General features: G+C 42.9%; 1 protein-coding gene across 1 annotated transcript in view; it reads right to left on the bottom strand.

Moving 5' to 3' along the window:
• Positions 1-23,411, bottom strand: part of COL22A1 (collagen type XXII alpha 1 chain) — a 229,239-nt gene that overhangs the window by 158,771 nt on the left and 47,057 nt on the right. The window contains exon 4 of the mRNA XM_038129913.1: positions 5,219-5,293. Coding sequence (XP_037985841.1) covers positions 5,219-5,293 — 75 coding nt within the window. The remainder of the gene's footprint in view (positions 1-5,218; positions 5,294-23,411) is intronic.

Here is a 23,411-nt window from a genome sequence, read left to right on the forward strand (position 1 = left end):
GCCTTCCTTGTAAAATGCCCAAACACCCTTTATAGAGTCACAGAAAAACACACAGGTCACAAATGTTTTGGAATTTTGGTCATTTTCACATGGAGGTTTTGGAGACAGGGAAGAGAGTTGGAGGCTTAGGTCAGTCTGTGGTACAACCCATAATGCAGTTTCTGCTGTTGTTCACACACACAGCCTGTGTGGCTACTTAGGAGTTAAAGCAGGGCTTTCATGTTCCTCCCTTGCCCCTTAACACCATCCAGTGTGGGATGTTTGATGCCATGTGTTGGTTGGAATTGTCCTTCCCCAGGGTTTATTTTTCTTAGCACTCTGTGGAAATCACTTCAGGCCTTTCTTTACTTCCAGGGCAGAGTCCCCTGAAAGCAGCAGCCAGTATCTGTTGAGGAGTATTATCTCCTCTGGTAATGTTCAGGACTACAGCTCAGCTCACTCAATTCTAGGGATCTTCCAGATTTCTGCAACCAAATCCCATATCCAGCAGGTCTAGTCTAAAATACAAATAATTCAAATGTGAAGTCTTAAAACCTCAAGAAGTATAATTCATTTTAAATAACATTCAGATGTAGCTTGGATGCAATATTATGAATCCTAAAAATACACAAAGGTCACATCTGCAGGATGCAAAATATTATCATTGTGTTTTCCTGCTTGGTCAGAACCCTTTCTTAAATGCTGATGGAAGGAAAATGACAATTTAGCATAATAAGAAGTATTAAATACAATAAACGGGGAGGGAGGGGGGTGCTATTGAGCGTTTTAGGGCAGATGAGTTAAACCTTCTTTTGTCTTTATTTCTCTTTCAAAAAACCCATTTGAAGCATGGGGCCCACAAGAATGCTCTAAGGACTTTGTTTAAACCATTATTAAGCATTAGTTTAAAATATCAGACTTCCTGGATGAGAAAGTGATATTCTGAGTAGATTCCTTCCTTTCTTTCAAAATTCCCTGTTGATTCCTAATGCATTCAGCAACATATTCAGTGTTATATTCTGAATTCACGTTATGTACTGTTAAACAGATGCTGCTTCACTTCACTGACAAAAACTTCTCAGTAGTAGAGTGAAGCTGCCTATATATTCTTGCTCACACAACCCTATTTCACTGTAGCAGCCCTTCCTGAATGCTACAGCTGGAGATTTCTTATTTAAATGCTTTGAGACCAGAGGGTCAGAGAGTACAAACCTCTGCTCTGAGAGGACTCAGGACTATCCATCACTGTTTGCTTTTCTCCATCAGTGCTACTTCTCCTCTTGTCCCAGTGCTTCATATCTCTGACAGCTTCAACCTTCTTCTGATGTCTTGAATGTATGTCTTAAACAGCTGATAGTCATTTCCTATTGCTACCTTTGTCCTTCAGCTTGAGTGGCTCCCCTATCTCCCTCCTGCTGTTCTCCTGATTTATTAACAGAGAGCAGTATTATCTCCCCTTTCCACCTGCACACTGCAAGATTAACCAAACCCAGAATTTTAATTGCCTCTCTCTGGCTCCTGAACACACTAAGAGCTCCTCAAGGCTGAATCCATCTATCCTGAACTAAGGAGGTCTGAGCAAACTTTTCTAGATGAGCAGTAACCAAAAGCCCTGTCCAGTCTCAGGAATTCTTCCCTTCTCTACCTTGTCCAGTAACAACTTTTGCATTTTCCCCATCTCTACAGGACTGTGATGTACAAACAGCTGCTGACTAAGACCCCATCAGTTCACACAGGAGGAGTTTATAGTTTATAGTCCTGATGTTGATCCATACCTACCAAAACAGGCCTTTTAAACTGACCTTTTTAAGTTGGAAAAAAATCCCTGGGTTTTGGAGCCATTGATCCCAATCCACGGAGTGGAAACTCACAGGGGAGATTAGACCTAAAACTAGACCCTGAGGGACTTCATCACTGCACACACTCTAACTCATTATTCCCTTTCCTAGAAACTGCATGATTGTCTCCCTGCCAGGCAGTTTCTGGCTCACTTTACATTTATTTATCTCTACCCTTTTTCAATTTAGCAGTGACTTTCAATGCAGTACTCAACAAAAGCAGATAGATGAGATTTACTTAGTCCAGTTTGTCTAAAGAAAAGAAATCGTCTGTCTTTTAGAAGGAAAATACTAGTTTAGAGCTTTGGCTTTCCTCCAGATCACGATGGGGTTTTTTTGATGCAGTTATTTGGTTCTGCATGGAGCCACCCTCACTACCCTCACTCCTGTTCTCAGCCTCTGACTTAACAAAATCCCATGAATCTTCCACCTCAGCCACACCACTGTTTCCCCTTATTTCACAGAGTTCCTCCTTTTATAGCTCATTTTATGTTTTAGCTTCTATTTTTAGTTCTGCTGATACAGAGTGACTCAATTCATCCATTAAATGCAAACACAGAACTAAATGTCAGGTCATGATATAACTTGTATGCAGGTGGGGTAGACAAGAATGGGCTGGAATTGGTGATGCCTTGTGTGAAACAATTGTCTGTGCCTTCTGCTGCTGCATTTCACCCAATAAAAATATAAGAAAAAATTTTTTAAAAATCCTCAGAAATATTTTTGCCTTTCTGGCCCTCAGTTCTGAGGTCTTGTCCTTCTCTGAGAGAGGAAAAGGTGTTAAATCCAAGAAGATTTTAAATACTGTTTTCCCTGTCCCCAAAATGAGATTTACTGCAGGTTCTCCTCCATGAGACTGCATTTTGTGTCCATCTATAAACAAGTTTGTGCCAGATATAGCTCTGAAACTCAGTGTTAGCAGCTTGTTGGGCAAGGATCAGTTCTGGTTCCTAGAGGAGCACAAGGCACAGGTGTTAACTTGAAATCCTTGTAGATATGAGGAGCTGGGTGGCAGAGGAACAGCCTCCCCCTGAGTGCTGTCACCCCCAGACATCCCAGAGCTGAACTTCCCTCCCAGGTGTGAGGGAGCAGGACCCAGGCTGTGCCTCAAAGCTGCAGGGCGTGTTCTACCCTTTGGGGTAGAACACAAAACCTTTCAGCACAACGCATCCTTTTGGAGTGGGAAGCACAGCACAGTAGGCCAACTGAAATTTTCCAGTTTAGCTGAAAGAAGGTAATGTTTTTCTGATAATAAGACCCAGGAGCCCAGAGTCTTCAAAAAATGCTATGGAGCAAGTAAGGAGCACATAAGAAGTGGAAGAGCACTTTGATTTATATGATTCATCTCCAGCAGCACAACAACCCTCAGCAGACCCAGACTATCTGTTCCATTTTTTTCCAAGAAAGAGGCACACATTTTCCTGATCACCAGTAACAAGATGAGAATAAATACTTTTCCCACCATACTGGAGCAGTCAGGAGCCTTCTACAATCCTCTGTATTGGTGGTGAGGGACTGAAGTTGTCACTTTTACTTAAACGCTGTAATTAATCTGTTGTTAAGACACTGAATGCAACGGTAAACATTGAGAGTGAACAGATATCCCTTAGGTCAAATAAATGACAGCCCTGAATGATCAGCCTGATCAGATGCTGCAAAAAATTAATTTCTGCTTATGGAATTCCCTATCATAGTGGGTAAAAAAAAAATCACTGTAATACTGACCAAACTGGAAGAGTGCCCAGAGGATCTGTGAAATGTCCACTTTTAAAGAAACTGAAAACTCAATTACACAAGGTCCTGAGACATCTGATATAATTTGAAAATGGGCCAAATTTTGAAGGAGACCCCATTTTGAGTGGGAGTTTGGACTAGATGATTTCCACAGGGCCCTTCCAACCTGAACTAGCATACAGATCTAAGACAGCAAAGTCATCTTTTATGTTATTAATATTCTGAATATTGACTTCTTTCCTAGGAGGGAAGTGGGACTTGAAGATAAAAGGAAAAAATACCTCAAAAATATATCAGAAGAGCCTAAGAGTCTATATATATACATATATACATATATATATATATATATATATATATATATATATACACATATGTAAATATTACTGCATATGGGCATGTGCACCTCACTCTACCCAAAACTTTGGTGCCAGATCTGAACTGGGATTCCTGTCCTGTACATTGCTCAACAAAAGATATGTTTTAGAAGTAAAATAAAAGCATAGACTCTACTAGTTAGCACTTGAAACAAAATTCAGATAACCATGAACTGGAAATAGGAATCCACTTGTTGCTCAATTGTTCTGGAAAGAATCACATAGAAGGTGATCATCTGAGAAGGGACAGAATCCTCCCACTCATTTTGAGCACCAGTTTCCACTGCAGATAGGTTCATTCAGAATCAGGAGGGCTGAGTTGCTCCAAAGTTTGCCAGCCCAGAGACAAAAGGACTTTCAGGACAGGTTGATGCAAGAACCAGAAACAGACAGCAGTTCAAAATAGGTGTTTGGGGACAATCTGCTTGGGTCTAATGGTCACAAAAGATGTTACCACCTGACATTATCACAGGCTCAGATGTAATCAGAATGCAGCCAAAATAAGCTGCCCACAGACAGCACAATTGGAGCTGATATTTTATACAGGCAGTGAAAATCCTCCAATGAAAAAATTCTGAATGAGTACCAAAGCTGTCAAACACTGAGCATTTCTACTCATAATCAAGCTGCAGAAGAACCTCCAGCCTCCCACTGCAGTGACTTATGTCCTTGGGTCAGTCACAATTATTCCCAATGCAGCCTTGATGGGCATCTTTCCTCTGCCAGCAGCTCAAGCAATATTGGGAGGCTAGAAGAGAGGCACAGCCCATGCAAATATCTGACATTAAGTCCTTCAGCAGGCTGAAAAGATATATCAGAGCTCACTGAAAAGCAGAGCTATCACCAGACTGTATTTCCCCTTGATCTCTCCCCAGTGCTTCAGAAAATCTTTTATTTATATAAATGCACACATAAACCTTTCTCCAGTGGTAATTACCACTGTGCTTGGATTTCCACAACAATCACAGATCAAATAAATGGACATTAAAACTCACTAAATGTGCAGTGGTGAGAAAAAGTGATCTCCAGAACTTATTGCACTCCACTAAGCTCCACTGGCTTTTTAATTTGATGCCACATCAAAAGAAAGTTTGTGATTAATTTGGTGTTGGCTGTCAACAGATAATTCATTTGGAGCCTCACCATTTCTAATACACTCCTTCACCACTGCACAGTTGTTGGAATAAGAAAATTCCGCCTAGGAAAGGTGTAATGAATCAGAGTGCCACAAAAGAAATGTACAGTTGTGCTGTTTCAGTTCCCAGAGGGACAGCAGAGTGTGTGTCTGTTTACCTGGGATCTCATCAGTGCCCCCATTGGTGTGTTTGAACCGGTCTCCTTCCATGTGGACATTTGGACACAGGACATCTGAAAAGCAAAAGAACCAGGACAAAATTATCCCAAGGAAACACATCATTGTGGAAGCTGCAGAACTAACAAAGGCTGATTTCCTGGGCTATGTTAAGACCTTGCACGTGGCACCTCAGCAATAATCTCATCCCATCTGCACATCCTAAATACCCTTCCTCTCCCCTGTAGCCTAACTTCATGATGGACAAGAGACCACTATGTCTGGTTTTCAGCCACTTTTTTCTGCCTGGCCAGACAGGAAGACAGAATAGATGAACTGAGCCTTTCCATCAACTGGGACAACACTTTGTGAGTTTGTGTCTTTCTCTTGTCTGTAAATCTGCATGAAAGTCACAAGAAAAAACTTAAGAAAATACAGAATGTGCTTCCACTCTCAGCTCGGCAGGAAGGGAAGTTCTGAAAGGCCAGCTGACATTGGGGTGCTGCCCAAACTTTTCAGAAAGGACAGCTCCTACTCTGGAAAACCTCCCTGATTTTGTTCAAGCAGAAGTTGGAGTTAAATGACTAAAAGTTTGCAGAGTATTCACCCCTACACACAGGTGTTAAAATACCCAGCCTTTGCCAGCCATTTCTCATGCTCCCAATTAGTGTCAGCACAATTGCAGATAAATGCTTTTCCACAGAGAACTGTCTACGTATCCACCCCTTTCCTGCCAAATCTTTGAAATAACTTTTATTTATGCTTTCTTTTCCCAGATCAATAAGTTATTGCGCACTTGTAAACAATGGGGACAGGTAGCTCAAGGGATCATTTTAATGAGACAAACTGGTGGAGATATCGGGTCTATACGTGTTCAATATTATAACAATAACAATAGTAACAACAACAATAACAATAATAAATATATATCATTATATGTACAACACTGGACTTATTGGAGGGCCATAGAGATGATCTGAGGCCTGGAGCACCTCTCCTGTGAAAACAGGCTGAGAGAGCTTGGGTTGTTCAGCCTGGAGAAAGGAAATTTCCAGGAAGACTTTATAGCACCTTCCACTAATTAAAAGGGGCTTTCAAAAAGTGTAGAAGGAACCTTTCACATGGCAGATAGTGATAGGGACAATCTTTTATTACCTCTTAAAGAACTGTAGCCTCACTTTTGCCTGTATTTTACAAATGTCCTGTGCTCCTTTTGACTCCTCCCCTCCAACCTGCATCTAAGGAATGAGCATAAATAGCTGGCAAGGGAAAGAGTTTTATTGCAATGCTCACTTTCCAGTGACTTTCCAGCCACAAAATAATTCACAGAGGCTCAGACTAGGTCAGTACTTTCCCATCCCAGTTATCAGCACAGCTCTGTATGTCCCAAGGAGAAGAGTGTTGGGACACCATCAGTCCCAAGGAGCCACTAGGTCTGCGTTGTTGGGAAAGCAAGACAAAAGCTGCCCTCCTTCTGTTGGAGCCTTTCTATGAAACCCCTGACACAGGTGAGCATTTTAGTGTCAAAGAGCATTTATGCCCAGTTTTCCTGCTACTGCCAGGCAAAACTCTGAGCAAACACTTGTGATACTCAGAGGATTTGTAGTAATGAGCACCCACGGAAAATGGCAGAGACAGTAAAAAATCTGCACTGCAGCTAAGGCTCTGCTAATTTGTAAATCTTTACAAATTTACAGAAGAGAAAGTACAGCTGACTGACCTGAGCTTTCAGCCTCTGCTCCCTGTTACATCTCTGTTTGCAGTTGCCTTTAAATATGTATTGTTTAAAACTTCTTTCTTGTCTGCAACATTATATAATATTCTGTCAATCATTTGCTTTATCCAAAATTTTTATCAGCAAAGGTTTTGCATCTATATCCAGGGGGTTGATAGAAATTTTTAATAGCACCAAACGTGCTAAACATCCTTTTACAGTTGCATCAGGAATGACAACTTTCCACAGACACCCGCTACATGAGATCAGTCAGCTTTTAATCCATTGTAGAGTGCTACTTTTTAATGCAAATGCAATTCAATACATAGTAACCATGCCTAAGAAAAAATGTACTTTATTAAAGAACAAATGTATTTTATCAAGGTAGTTACCATATCAACCAAACTGCAACTCTGCAGAAGAAAATTAGTTTTGTTAGTAATGACCTCTTTCTCATAAAATTATGATTCTTGAATAGGGATACATAATAATTCCTTCTCTGTAATACTTAATTCACTGTCTTCAACATCAAATATTACTTTTTTTGTGAGTGAGATCAGGAAAATTGCTCTATACCTATACATATGGACCATTTTTCAACTTCTAATAGCCTTACATTATCATCATTTCAAAGGCCCATAATTAGAGGGACTAAGAAGCTCTGTGCATGTAAATTTGCAGCTGACACCAAGCTGAGTGATGCTGTTGACACACCTGAAGGATGGGATCAGCCAGAGGGACCTGGACAAGCTCCAGAAGTGGCTCATGGAAATCTCATCATGTTTAACAAGACCAGGTGCTGGTGCTGCCCTTGGGTTGGGGCAACCCCTGGTATCCATCCAGGCAGGGAATGAAGGGACTGAGAGCAGCCCTGCCCAGAGGGACTTGGGGGAGCAGGTGGGTGAGAGGCTGGGCAGGAGCTGTCCATGGGCACTGGCAGCCCAGGAACCCCCTGTGTCCTTGGTTTGTAAGAGCTTCTTGTTGAAGGAAGCATTTCTGAAAGTAATTTAACTGCAGACACCTCCCTTTTCTGTAAGCAAATCACACTGAGATATGTTTGATGAGGAGGGACTTAAGCTTTCAAACATCATTTTTTTAGAACCTTCCCTATGAAAAAAAAATCCCAAAGTTCCCAAATATTTTAAAAGCAAGAGACAATATGTCCTATAGTGTACATGTTCTGCAAAGAGACATGTCAGAAGAACGTGTTGGCTCAGGAACATTCACTAACACTAAATTAACATTAAACAACCTATTGCAATTAAAATGTAGCAATTGGGCTGCAAGTTTGGAAAAGTGATCTGATTGTTTGAGTTTCTTTGCCTCCAAGCTATTTCAAAAGAAATTCAAGGAAATTGGATAGAAAACAAAGGGGAAAACAAAAGAGAATGAGAAAGCTGTGGAGACAAAAGCAGGTGGGTGGAGAGGGAGGAAAGGAAGGAAGGAGGGAAGGAAGGAAGGAAGGAAAGGAAAAGGAAAAGGAAAAGGAAAAGGAAAAGGAAAAGGAAAAGGAAAAGGAAAAGGAAAAGGAAAAGGAAAAGGAAAAGGAAAAGGAAAAGGAAAAGGAAAAGGAAAAGGAAAAGGAAAAGGAAAAGGAAAGACTGTGTCTGTTATAGCAATTCCTGGCCAGGAATGGTGTGATTCTGTTGCCCCTTAGGGCTTTCTATAGAGAAACCTTCCCTGTAAAGTGACAAACACAAATCCCCATTGCCAGCTTTCCATCCTTGTGTCCATAGGACTCTGCTGAAACAGTTTCTTACTTTTCATTTTAATTCTTTCAAGGATAAGCAAGACCTCAGCTGCCAAGGGCTCCTCTGGGGACTGGTGTATAATGAATGCTGAACATGTGTAGCTGTCAAGTTCCACAAGAATAAAGTAGGGAGGTGAGAATGGAAACACAAGAAGGTTAAAGCAAACATTATTTATTATCATGTTTCTTTTTTTTTTCTTTCCAGACTAAGAATTTTAGGATTCCAGAATCTCAGCAGCACCCAGTGCATTGGCAGAGATTCAGACACTGAATCTCCATCATTATTCCATTCCCACAAGAGAAAATCTCTAGTTTCTCTCAGAAGGTGTGATACTCCCAATCCAAATATTTGAGTTGTCTCATCCCCTGACATTGAAGTTTAGCCCCTCGTAATCCTGTCAATGAATAAGGCAATGCAGAGCAAATGCAGGCTTCCCTAAAAGTTGTCTCCCAAAACTTTACAGACAGAAAACTTTACAGGCAGACAGCCTGGTAAGAAAGAGGAATTTGGGTTCAGGAGTGGGTGGGTTTCATATTCTTATGCAATGTAGATAGTATTGCAAATTTTTTCTGCATTGAAATAATTTTCCCATTGAAGATTGCATTTAAAGGGGAAGGGGCCTGGTGAGAAAAATTTTTCCTAAAGTCAAGAAAATTTAATGGAAGTAGTTTCTCAGAGGAGCTTTCCCAGAGCCCACTTGCTCTGTTCTTTAATTACGCAGGCGGTTCTCTGTGCAGCAGTTCCTCCAGCACATTTAATTCCCTGCAGTCACTTCATGACTCCTATATATAGTACTACCTTTATTTGTTCTTTTCTTTTCTTTTATTAAACATCACACACAGACCATTTTATAGCTTCCAAATTTAAGGTTTTTCCCCCTCACTCTTTTAAAAATGTGTCTTTTGAAAGAATGCTTCCACTCTCTGCCCATATCAACTAAATAAATTTTTGGCAAATGTTTGTTGTCAGATATTCTTTTCCTGAAAAAACACAATCCATAAAGTGCCACCCACCATGGAAACAAATTTATAAGGAAAAATGTGGCATTTTTTTCAGCTACAGTGGCAGGCAGCCCTGGCAATGTAATGATACTGCAATAGTGTCTGTACTAACATTATAATTTGTAGCAAGGTGTAGGTACAACAGAGCATCACAGCAATTATATGATTACACCTTGCAGTTTAATGCCTTGTGCAACTCTCCTTTCCTTTCTGAAATCACACTGAATCTTCACACCATGGGGTTTGAAGTCTGTCAGTGCCAGGAAAATCACTTGTTTGTGGCTGCTGAAGCCAAGGTTGATTCTGTCTTTTTTCCTTCAAATAATGCCTACAGTGATGCTGGATGAGGTTTCCATATATGCTGTCACACAAAGGCTCTCTGTCACTACAGTGGTAGAATCAGAGCATCATGGAGTCCTTTGGGCTGGAAGGGACCTAAAAGATCCTCTGTTTCCAACCCCTCTGTCATGAGCAAGGATGCCTTTCACTAAACCAAGTTCCACAGGGCCCCATCCAACCTGGCCTTGAACACTTCCAGGGATCCAGCCTTCACAGCTTTTCTAGCTAACATGTTCCAGTACCTCACCACCCTCACAGTGAAGAATTTCTTCATGATATCTAATATAAACCTGCCATCTTCCAATTTAAAACCATTGCCCTTTTTCTATCACTACAAACCCTTGCCAACAAAACCCTCTCCAGCTCTCTTGTACAGCTCATAAATGCTGATGCTGAAATGAAAAGGGAATAGCAAACCCTCACCACAGCACAGCTTTCTCAGCTGTGGCTGAGAAAACACAGCCACAGCCCACCCTACTCCTCATAAAGCTGTCACATTTCTCCACAAAAACATTATTCTGAAAATGCACCAGTGCTCAGCTGAATTGCTCCCCGGGCTCCCCTGTCTGCTGAGAAAACCCCAAGTGACTTCAGTGGGACTCTGGGGATCTGTGTCCACAGGGCTCCCTCCCCTTTTCCACACAGTAGCCAGAAAAAGTGAATTTCTGTGTGACCAGCCATTCAGTGCTGGCACTGCTCAGCAGATGGTGTGTTCCACACAGAGAGTAATCAAAATTACTGCAGGGTATTACACCCCAGAGAGCTCCTATGCAACACTCATTTAAGGTCCCAGGCAAGAGGACACTCTTCTTTGAAAGGCTCTTTCTATAGAATGGAGAAGTAGGGCTCCTTCAAAGAGCAATTCAGAGCGGAAACACAATTTAGGTGCCCTGACATAGCCCTGAAAAAGCCACTATCTTCTCATTGTTTCCAGGGGAAATCTAGGAACACGCAGTTCCCAAATTAGACATCTATCAAAGGCACCAGAGTTACATCCATCCAATTAAAACAAGCATGGTTGGGTGCATTCCTGGGCACTGAGGCCAAGGCGTGTTCAAGCCCATATCTCTGCTAGCAAATGGTCTTAGCCTCCAAAACGAGAGGGCTGCTGACCAGAAACACTCCCTGGCATGTTGGAAGTACCCATTTGGGCACCAGACATGTTCCAGTGGAGTGTCAGCTTGCCTGGGGTGAAACGTGCCAGACCCCAGGGCAGAGGAGTGCATTCCACTGCCCTGGAATGCTTCTGGCCACATTTACAGTTACTAGCTCAGATATAGCCCATAAATATCATCCTTTGCTAAGAGCTCTCGAATCGAGATCAAAAGCAACAATGCTAATTGATTTTAGGGTCACAGGCCACCAATCCTTAAGTGCATTCAGTGCAAATGGGAAAGTGGGAAGGGGGCTGCATGCACAGCAAAGAAATACTGTATACTGTTTAAATAGGGACAGCAGGAATGCAGGGAGTTCTGGCATTTGCAAAGCACTTGAAGTCCTTTTGAAGGTGAAAAAGTAAATTTAAAAAAAAAAAAAAAGGATAAATTCTTCTCCTACAGTTTTCTTCCTGTCCTGCCTCACACTGGAGTTTCACACTGGAGAGATGTGACAAATACTGTTTTCCCCACAATGTGGCAGGCTGCACTGGGCATTTATACCATCTTCTCAGCCTGGATACAAGCATCTCTCTCTTCTCCTTTTGTTACTAACAATTTACTTTTTTATTTTTCCTTTCTGTCTCTCCTGTGCTCTGGAACTTGATTGCAAAAGAGACAATGCTACTAGAGGTGCTCCCACCCCAACAGCACACAAGAAGTGACAACTACACACCTCCACCAGCACAGGGAATGCTTTACAGCCCATCAGCCCCATCTCTGGGCTGACCCCATAATCCAACCCTAAAGTCAGCTTCAGATGCTCTTTAAAATTTTCTAGAGAAGTTCCTGAATCTTGGTGAGGACTCATCTTTCCAAAGGATACCTGCACAGGATGCTCAGAGAACCTTTCCCTCTCTAATGCACCCACACAAATGCTAGAAACTCATAGTATGACTGGCAGCAGAAGTATATTGTCAAGAGGACTGATGCAATTAGCACCATTTAAGTGAGCAGCATACAGAATTAATTTGCACATGCTCCCACAGGGAATAAGTGGCACTCTGGGAACTATGAAAATAGCATCAGGCCTTGGCACTTCCAAGCTAATTTGCTTGTGTCTGCCCCTAAACAAACACAGAGACTGTGTGCCAAGGAGCTTGTCAGCAAACAGCACAAGGTTTTGAGGAAAGCAATTAGCAGCTGCTCTCCATCCAGGCCAGGAGCTGATTGCTGCTCTGGGACAGGAGTCCACCTCATTCTCTCACTTTGGAAAAGAGGTGAAGCTTCACCATGCTAAGTGTCCTTGACTGGAGTGAGCCACAGGGCTTCTCCTGAGTGGCCAGCCATTGCCTTAGCAGATGAATTGCCATGAGCATGTCTTCATGCTAATGACCCATAAAATATCTAACAGGATGACAGTGTGGAGTTGAACTGGAGCACACCCTCCAGGAGCCAGCAGCCGCAGCAGCAAGCGCTGCCCCAGTGGCTGCTCTGTTGGCACAGATGGAACATGTCACTCCTGATGCAGCTGCTGGGCTCTTTGGCACAATTTTAGGTGTTTGCTGCCTGTACCTCAGAGGCTGGAGAGAACAGGGTGCTACAAGGCTTAAAGGGTTTCCTGCTTGGCCTTGTGTTCCAGATGAAGAGCAAAGATCAAAGGTAAAGCTCACCTGGCTGTGGGGAGACAAAGCCACCCCACCCAGCAAAGTGAGGATCCCAAGAGTGCAGAAAGAAGAGATCAGCACAAAGGGCCTCTCTAGGGGTGCAGATGGGAATGAGCAGTCTGTGGATGGAATAGGAAGCACTCCAGGTAGATTGTCTCACCTGCCCACCATCTCACAGGCACAGAACTGCCAAGCATAAAAAATTCCACCATTATCTCTCCCCTTCTCACTCATTAAAGTTTAGAAAATAAAGTTTTTATATTCTTGGATTTTGCACCATTGGACATGGATCAATTCCAATATCCACCTGTGTAATGAACAATGAGATTTCTATGGTAAGTAAGAAGACCCAAGGTAAAACATCTGTGCTTTACACTCCTTTAAAAACTTACAAAGATCAGTACCACACATGAAAATGCTGGTTGTAGAAGCAGGAGAAGCATTTCACAAACTCAAGCAGATCTCTCTTATTTTTTTTCTCCTGTGCTATTAAACCAGTAATATGGAAGTGAAATTCTGCCAGCAGCAAATTTCACATCAGGGAGCTGGTAGCAGGAGAAGCAAAAAATGCAAAATCTCTTACAGCACTGACTGATTTTAGGATGGACTCAAACATTGTAAAATGCCATCAACATATGAGAGGTGGGGTTTTTATTTGGTTTTTAAATAGCAATTCTGTGTTAGTCCTGTAATTGAAACGACTGGGATGATTAAAAATAAACTTGGTGTGAAGCTCTGGTAGGTTGGTTCTCACTGAATAGGAACAATACAGAATTTCTGCTATAAAAACCCATCAATCTCACTTGCACTGGGCATTCACCAAAGGCACATTCCCCAGATGAGCCCAATGGAGCGGTGCAGCTACAGATCTGCTGAAGCCATCAGTTCCCACTGCTGGCTGGAGGGACAAGACAGTCTGTCCATTATCCTCCCAATGTGTCACAACACGGAGACAAGAGCGTGGAGTCTCCTCATCTGAGCACTGCCAGAAAGCTGAGATGCCAAGTCACAGCTTATAATTGATTTTTTTAAAAAAAGCAAATGCTGGGCAGACCAGAAATGTTATTTTATTTGTTAAAGTTCTGTAAAAGCCATTACTTGTCCAGAATAATAATGAGAAATCCAGGTAAGGCATTCTGTTCCCTCACAGTAATTCCAAAAGTGAATTAATTAGAAGCAACTTGTTTCAAAGCTCATGGCTTTTCAGCTGATCAATAAATATACACTAGCTGTTCTCAAATAACTTCCAAGAGAGAAATATAGCTCAAGGAGGAGTTTAAAGAGGGGCTCTGACTGCCATTACTCTTCTGGTGTAATTATACAACTGCAAATTGAACAGTATCTTCTTCCATGTGGGTATTTCTGGGGGTTACTGTAACTGTGGCTTTGGGACTCTGACCAGCAGCAGTATAAATATATCATAAGAGGAAAGCAAAGAAACTTCTGTATAAATACAAGACATAACTCTGGCTAAGAGTTTGGTTTTGTTTTGTAAAGAATTGTAACATCATTTTTGCAAAATGGAGAGGGTTTAAGAAAAGTAAGTGACTTTAGTTTCCTCTCAGAAGAAACCAGGTTAAAATCACACCCTGGCTGAAGGATGCTATTTTATGGATGCACCTCAGCAAACTCAACAGTTTGCCTGGTTGCTGTCCACATCCTGTTGAATTTGGCCTTTCCTGGGCAGGGCATGGAACTGGCCACACAAAGGCAGAAGGTAGAGGCAGGCATGTGCCAGCCCCAAAAGCAGCCAGAGAAAGCAGTGGGACACTTCTGTGGTGGTACAGGTCTTCAGAAGAGATCCTTTAAGAGGAAGATTTCCATCTGATAACCTTCATGGGGTTAAACCTTGGGGACACCAATGGAAACAGCTTGAGGATGATGGATCATGTGGGAAAAAGGACTTGTCCAAGATTGGATGCCACCACAAGCTGCTGGGTCTCAGAGCTCTATCTCTGCCTTCCAGGGTGCTACAGAGTCCATCAGGAAAAAGAAATTACTCAAAACGAGTGAAGGATGGCAGGAGCAAGCCCAGTGTTCACTTCTTTACCTCCAAAGGGTTTAAACAGATCATTGATATCTGCAAAAGTCTTAACAGATTTAAAGACCTTTAGGAGACTTATCTGGGTTTTCCAGTTTTCAGACACACCTAAAAATAGCCAGCTTGAAAGCACTGGGTTCACTTCTGACTTAAATTTTGAAAGATAACTTCAGTCCTATGTTAATTTTATCCAAACAGCTTGATTCACCTGCCAGTTCCAAACATTCCACCAGGCCTAAACTTTCTAAGGAAGTTTGCATAAGATCTGGGTGCTTCCTTCCTATGGGCACTTCAGCAAGCTCTCTTCAGAAGCCTAAAAGCAGCCAAAAAGAAAGCAACTTAACCAGAAGTGGTTTTGAAGGCATCTGCCCCCTCCACACTCTGCTAAACAAAGGATGTGACAAGTGGAGCCTGGAAAATCAGGATTTGTGAGTTATAAATAAAAGCAGGCACAACCTGGGCTATGTTCCTCAAGCCAGGTGCACATAGTTCAAATGCTGATTTCCCCTTTCTTTCCCCAGACAGAGTTTTCCCTGCTCAAAAATGTCAACCACTCATTTTTAAGGAGGTCTAAGAAGATATTTCAGACAAGACAACTGTGCAAGAAGGGAAAAGGGAAAGAATCAAACCTGAGCACAAAAAAGAAAGGAATCAAGAGGGAGAAAGCACATGAGTATCAATCAGCATCTATAGCCTTGCCACCTCTGAGTACTGAGATTTTCAATCCCCACTAAAAGCTTATCTGTGCTAGGAAAAAACCCATTTATCAAGCCCTCTGCATTAATACAGGGCTGCCACACTGTGTAATACACCTGTGCTGTCTTCTTCATGTACCTGGAATCAAATTGTGCTGCTGTTGTGCCAGTCTGCCAGCAGCACAACCCAAGCCTCCCCACAGACATGCCAGGATGAGTTGATGCTGTAAAACTTTCAGCTGCACAGCCACAAAAGGTACATCCCAGTGTGAGAGAACCTCATACTGTGTTTCCAGAGGACCTGCAAAGTCAGCCCAGTGGTACCTGTCCCCATTGTCCCTCTCCAGGGAGCTGAGCACACTCAAAGAGGACTCTCCAAAGGGGAACATGGTTTGCATTGATTTTTTAAAACATATTAAGTAATTGATATTTTGAACCAAAACCAGAATTTCTCTACATTGTAAAACCCCCTAAGTTCAAAATAAAGCATTTTAATAGCTTCAAATATTTTTTCCCAATCCTTCTCCATGATCAAAAACTAATCTAAATTGGTTTTGCCCAGAAGTTTTGATCTTGATGAATTAGTGTTTTCCCTGTGACAGGCATTTAATTAAGTGATCCCAAATCAATTCTGAGAGGTTTCTTTTCCTACAAAACACAGTGTCTGCTATCCATGCACCTAGGGGTATGTGGTGTGGGAGGGGGATAATTTTACCTGCTGTCAGCTAGGAATGAGAGATTTGGAATTGACATTTCAATCTGAAATAAAATGAAATTGCAGGCAGAAGTATAATGTATTAGCTTGAGAGCTTCTGATGAGTCCTGAAGGACAACATTCAGCGTGGTGCTCATTGTGCATGCTCTTCTCCAGCCTGAGAAGGAAAGGGGTTTCAGAAAATTTCTTGTGGCCTCAGGAAAGGAGATTTGCTGTATTGTATCAAATGCCTCAGAAGCAGTTCAGCAAGTTTTCTGTAGTAAAACTGATCCACACAAGGTGTTTTTGCAGGGTCACTAAACATCTTAGAGCACGTCCAACATGCTTGGGGGTTTTCTAAATTTTTTTTTTATTTACACATGCTGATTTTTTCCCAAGGATCTCAGAAACCTGCCTTTCAAATTTAGGCCAAAGACCAATTCATTTCTTTCCTCTTGGACTTTTTCTCCCCTCCCTAAATGATACTTTTGCAGAGGATATGCTGGGAATCGCTGCAGCAGGTGAGGCTGCATAGATGGGAAGTGGAATTTTATAGTCAGTCTGCTTCATTTGGTGTGGGGATCCACAAGGATTCTCTTCAGCACAGCCACTTTGGGGGTTTTACCTTTGTTCAGTGCTAAAGTGAAGATGCTGTCATTGCACAAAGAGCCACACAAGCACTGACAACCAGCCAAACTCTACTTCTTTAATGTTTTTTTAACCCTGTCCTATAGAAGAACTGAATCACAGAATCATTAAGATTGTTAAAGAACTCCAAGATTATTGACTCCAACATTTTAACCACCATTAAACCATATCACAGAGTCCATTCATCTTTTTAAAATTTCCAAGGATGATGACTCCACCACTTCCCTGGGAAGTCTGTTTCAATTCTTAAACAGTTAGTGGATAATGTTTTCCTAATATCCAACCTATTTTCTTAGGTAATCCTTCCCCTTTCTGCATTGGTAGAAGGGTAGGTTATAACCTGTATAGCTGATGTCTCAAAAAGTAATTCTTGGAGCTCTTTAGCAGCTATATTTCCCAGACTTTATAAGGGAGTGTGTTGGGCACAAAGCAAAATAAAAGCAGGGCCAGAGCTTGGCTTTGACATCCATGTGTCTCTGCACACAGAGAGAACAGCCAGGAGGACTCACAAACACCCAGTAAAGGACAGAGTAACCAGCTTTGGTTTTTCATCAGGGACAACTAGAGAAAATCAACCCTGCAGGTCACCCTGCAGTCAACCCTGCATCACCCTACCAGGTGCCCATAAGATCCAGAGGCAATGGAGAAGGTGTGGGTGCATGCTACAGAGGAGTTAGACATGTGTGTGACTACTGAGCAATCAGAGCTGTTATTTCACCTGGATCACAGGTTCTGTCCCTCAAGGAAGATGGAAAAATGACATTTCAGCTTTACTTCCTGGGGAAGTTTCCTATTCAGCAAGGTTTGACTTGCAGTTATATGTTATCCATGCAGAGGGAGAGCTGGAAGAGGAGCTAATGTTATCATAGGAACTGGAATCCTAAGGAAGTTCCCAGCTGCCTTTTGCAGCTTTTCCCCTTGTAAAGAGAGACTTGAGCCATAAGTGAATATGATGAAGGCTTGTGCAAGTTTATCTGACCTGGCTTGCTGAGGTACTGACTTTGGGAGGGGATATTTTAGGTGCTGACCTGAAGAAGAAATTGTTTTTAGGTGAGGATCATGGGAGAAAGAGTTTGTGCTTGCAGAACTGTGTCAGGGCACATACTGGGCTGGGGCTTTCTGTGTGAAGGAACAGTGAAGTCTGCTGCAAGAAGATGGCTAGACACATTAAAGCTTTTCATTAGCACTTTCTGATAGCATTATAAATATTCTGCATAATTACCATTAGCTAGAGTGTCCAAAAGCCTGAAGTGGCGAGACTGCAAGTTCATAATAAAAATTATGCAGAACACACATGAGAGGGGAAAGCAGAAGACGGAAAACCAGAGCTGAGGAAGTTAATCCATTTCTTAAAAGAACCTTTTAATAACTCTAAAACACGCTGCACAAGTGCCAGTGTGGACCAATTGGCCCCTTGCCACCTTCTCCTCCGGGGCAATGGAAATGGGATCCATCAGCTCAGCAAATCCTGCCGGTGAACAAAGGCCCCACTGCCAAAATCTGCTGGCACCGGCGCCATTCCCACGCATCGCCCCTCATCCCCTCCAGAGAGCAGGGCTGCCTTTGACACGTTTAGCCTCAGTGTCCCTGCCTGGCACCAGCACCCCAAGCTTTGTCCCTTTTCCCTCCCCGTTTCCCCCTGGGTCTTTGGGAGGCCTGGGCTGCCTGAGCCATCCAGGGGGTTCCCTTGCACACTGAGCCGACCTCATTGTGCTCTGCCCCAGTGAGCACAACTAATAACCACAGTTTGCCTCCTTTAATTGAGGCTCTGAATAACTGGGAGCAAGTACCCATCCCTCCAACAAAGGCAGAGCTCCCCTCGCCGCGGAGCGCAGCTGCCACTCACGCTGCTCTGCCCTAGGATGCCACAAAAGCTGAGCTATTTTGCATGGAAAGCAGCCATCACAAAACCCAGCTATGAGCAAATGGGGGCCAGCGTGAATTCCAGGAAAGTCCCCACGGCAGAGAGCATGTCCAGCCCTCCGTGCCCCACGCTTGCTGAGCACCAGAAGCTTGGTGAAATTATTTTGCCCTGCAACAGGTTTTTCTAAGAGGTGCGGAAGCCCAGAGGAATGACATACATGCTGGCAGTGAAAATTACCATGGAGGGTTTTTTCCAGCTCAGAATACAAAACAGATTGGCTTTTCTGCAGGCACTGGTAAGAAAAACACTAATTAGTACAAAGTATGGTGATAGGCCAACTGTCTTGCTTAGTTGCTCATTCATTAAAGTGAAATTAATCTGGTTTTAGATCAATATAAATGAGTGAGGAATGTAGCTGGGTGTTTTGTTTTATGTACACACATTTGCTGCTGTTGCTGATCACAAAGAAAGCTAAAAGCACAGCACAGGACACCTCAAAGTCAGCTCTATCCCTAATGACCAAGGCCTGCTATCAAACAAATGTGTCCTGTAACAGCTGTGAGCCCCCAAAACTCAGTCAGAGGATGTGAAGCCATTCAGGTGAACAAAGATAAATCTGGATAAATCACACAGAAGTAAAAGCAGAAAACAGGAAAGGCAGCTGCCTCAAGTTCCCCATGTGGAGGGGTCAAGGACAGCCTTGGCTTGGTAAGCAATGAGAAACCTTCACAAAGTACAAGAAATCTGGAGAGGAACTCCGCAGGAGAAGGTAGTGACAGGCCAAGGGGAAATGGCTTCAAACTGAAAAGGGTTCTATTTAGATTAGATATGAGTATTAGGAAGAAATTCTTTGTTATAAGGTGGTGAGACTTTAGTACAGGCTGCCCAGAAAACCTGTGGCTGCTCCATCCCTGGAAGTGTTCAAGGCCAGGTGGGATGGGGCTTGGAGCAACCTGATTGACTCAAAGGTGTCTCTAGACCTAGCAGGGGGTTAGAACTAGATGATCTTATAATTTCCCCTCCAACCCAAACAATTCAGTAATTCTCTGACTCTGTGATCACATTCTTGGCTTTGGCTGTGAGGTCAGACCTTCTTTATTTCACTGAGCTTCTCATCCCAGCAACATCTTGGATGAGATTTCACAGGTCACTGTACCAAACTCCAAATTCACTCAGGGAAAAAAAAAACACCATGAAGAATGGGATTTGCCTAAGAACTACTTACAAACCTGATAGCTGTGCCACTACACAAAAACTGGCAACAGCATTTATGACTAGCTGAGGAAACTCGCACCCACCCCAAAATAGTGTAGTATGGACCAATGCTTCCCCATTCAAACATCCTGTCTGCTTTACAATGCTCAGCCCTTCCATATCTCTATACAAACCAAACTCATTCTTTGGCCAGGAGGACAGGAAGGCAGAGCCAAACTATTCTTCTGACTCCCATCCACCCAAAATTAGGATGCCACATTCCCACTGCCCATTAGGGAAAGGCTCCTGGCCTGGGATTCTGCTATTCCCTGAACCATGTCAGGTCATTGTTTAGAAAGACCTCATTAGCACAGAGTGAACCCATCCCACCAAGTGTACCATGGGCTATGGTGGGGCAGTGCCAGGCCCCAGGACTTTTACTGGCAATGGTGTGGCTTCCACGGGCCTGTGCTGACACAGGACATCCCTCTGGGTGGCATTTCTCCTGGCTGCACTGTGTGTGCACATGAAGAGTCAGGCTGCTGACTCTCCATCACTGCTGCTCAGCACAAGCATCCACAGAGATCACTGGGGTGTTCAAAGGGGTTCCTTCCATTCCAGAGCTTGCATGGAGATATCCAGAGCCAGCATATATTTGGCTGAGTAACTCAAGTATTGATTACAGAGTTGCTGGAGCATGTCCAGAGAAGTGCAGAGAATCCGGGGAAGGGTCTGGAGCACAAGTCTGATAAAAAACAGCTGAAGGAGCTGGGAGTGTTCAGCCTGGAGAAAAGGAGGCTCAGGGAGATCTTATCACTTTCTACAACTCCCTGAAAGGAGGCTGTAGGCAGGTGGGGCTGGGCCTCTTCCCCAAGTAACAAGCAAAAAGGACGAGAGGAAATGGCCTCAAGTTGCACCAGGGATTGGATATTAGGAACAATTTCTTCACTGAAGGAGTGGTCAAGCATTGGAACAGGCTGCCGAGGGAAATGGTGGAATCATCATCCCTGGAAGCACACAAAAGATACGTAGATGTGGCACTGAGGAGAAGGGTTTGGTGGTGGCCATGGCAGTGATAGGTTAAGAGTTGAACTCAATGATCTCAGGTGGCCTTTTCTCACTTTGATAATTCTGTGATTCCATTATAACAGTGGAGCACAAAGGAGACAAGAATGTACCAGTGGTCACTTGTAACACTGGCAGTTTCAGCTTCACAGGATGCTGCCTTAACCTCATAGTAGTGGCTGTTGTGGCCAGAATGCCTTCCAGATGACAGCGACTCCATCTTACAAAGGCCCACACATGTGCATTTCTTTGGGCAGGACATTTTTTTATACAGTGTTACAGAAAGAGGGAATTTTCATATGAGTTAAGAAGTAAGACAAGAGAACCCTGAGCCCTCTTAATAGTTAGACTTGATCCATCTTGGATCTGTTTCTTCCCAGCCATTCACTAGCCATCACATCATTAGCTTCTCAAAGAACTGACTGTCTTCATAATGATCCGAGGGCAGCTTCTCTTGAATTGTTCCCCACTGCTTCTCTGGGAAGCAGATGGATTGGGGAGAGTGGCACAGACCTGGTGCTCCTGCTGGGAAATTGAAAACTTGTTCCCTGCAGTGATCACCACCATCAGTGTCTGACCCCTTTCCCTGGAAAGTGTTGGATATGTGGTGTTGTTTTCTGTGCCCATAACTGACTCGGGATTAGTTACTGACAAACAGCTTGGCAGCCTTCCAGGCCACCACACAAGAAAATCACTCTATTGCCCTATGGCCAGACTAAGTCCACAGTTTGTCTCTAATCACCTCCCTTAGAGCACAGTTTGCCTTCTAATCAAAGGCCACTTTTTCCATGTTATTTTTCTTCCCACCTTCCACCCATGCCAGGACAAAGATGCTGCAAACATTCCTATACATGTAGACACTTAGAGATTAAAATATCCTTCCTCCAAGGTCTGAAAGCTCAGAGTCTAATGGAGAGGTTCTGGTGGATTTTCTGCTGGGAGAAAACACAAGGAAAATATATTGGTGATGTCTCAACAAAGCTTGTTTTCCATCTCTCTGCCAGACTCACAAATTTTACATGTACAGAAAACTAAGACCGGCGTCAAAGCCTCTTGCACACAACATCAGACATCTCATATTCCACAGCAATATCTGCTCTTTTGGAAAATAATCTTTCCTTTCTCAGAAGAAAATGCTGTTAAAGCCAGCAGTTTGAGACTGAGATGAACAAGACTTCATCTCTTAAAAAGACATCAGCCTGCATTTTAAAGAAGCCGGAGCACACTATTCCAGCCCCACAGGTGATCTTTTCTCAGGCATTACCTATGCTTAGTTAGAAAAAAATGAATCTTACATGCCCCTTAAGAAGCAGCTTCTAGTTTCCACTTTTGTCTTGCTGATGGGATTCATACAATCAATGCAAAAAATGTTAACATTGATGATATGCCCTCTATTTCCATGTTTCCATACTTTCCAAAGGCAAGATGAGTACTGATAGTCATATCTCATCATATATTCTTCCACAGGTGGTTTGGGAGTTTTGATCATTACCACAGTCAGAATTTACTATGGCATAAATTTTCTTAGTGCAAGGTTATGTACAAGTCCAAATAAAAGAGTAATTTAAAGATAAGATTCAGTGTCATGGTTCTCTCGACACCTTGCACAAATACTGAGCAAGCCCAAGCTTCCATCACACATCTGCCCAGACAAAAATAAAACTGCACATGCACATCCAATCTATTATTTGCATTAACCTCTTTATATTTATTTATAGGACATCAGCCTGTGGGAGCAAGTCCAGAGGAAGCCACCAAGTTGACTAGAGGGATGGAACATCTCTCTTATGCAGAAAGGTGGAGAGAATTTAGATTCTTCAGGAGAAAGCTTTGGGGTGACCTGACTGCAGCCTTTCAACACCTGAGAGATGGAGAGAGACTTTTTACAAGAACTTGGAGTGACAGAACAAGGGAGAATGGCTTCAAACTAAAATACAGTAGGTTTAGGTTAGACATTAGAAATATTATTTTTTTGAATAAAGGTGGTGAAGCACTGAGATGAGCTGACCAGAGAGGTTTTGGATGCCCCATTCCTCTCAGAGTTCAAGGCTAGGCTGGATAGACCTCTAAGAACCTGATCCAGTGAAAAGTATCCTTGTCTACAGATTACTAGAATCACACCTGAGCTAGCCCATTTTAACCAAGAGAGGATCCACTTCTCACAGCTGAAATTCATCGCTTTATTTCCCATCTTCATTAAAAAGAGCTGCCATAGCAGAATGAGTCAATCCAGCAGGGAAGGTTAAATGCTGTTTGGCAGACTCACAGGGGAGTAAGCTAAGCACTATGTTGTTTTCCTTGGTGAAAGTCAACATTAAACAGTTCTTCATGCTATCACCCTAGCAGAGCTCCTCCTCACCTACAAACCCAGAAGTGTAGGGAGAATCAAACAGCATTCAGCCTGGAATTCCAGATGAAAGTGAAATTA

Source organism: Motacilla alba, chromosome 2 (assembly GCF_015832195.1).
Source record: "Motacilla alba alba isolate MOTALB_02 chromosome 2, Motacilla_alba_V1.0_pri, whole genome shotgun sequence".
Taxonomy (NCBI): Eukaryota; Metazoa; Chordata; class Aves; order Passeriformes; family Motacillidae; genus Motacilla; species Motacilla alba.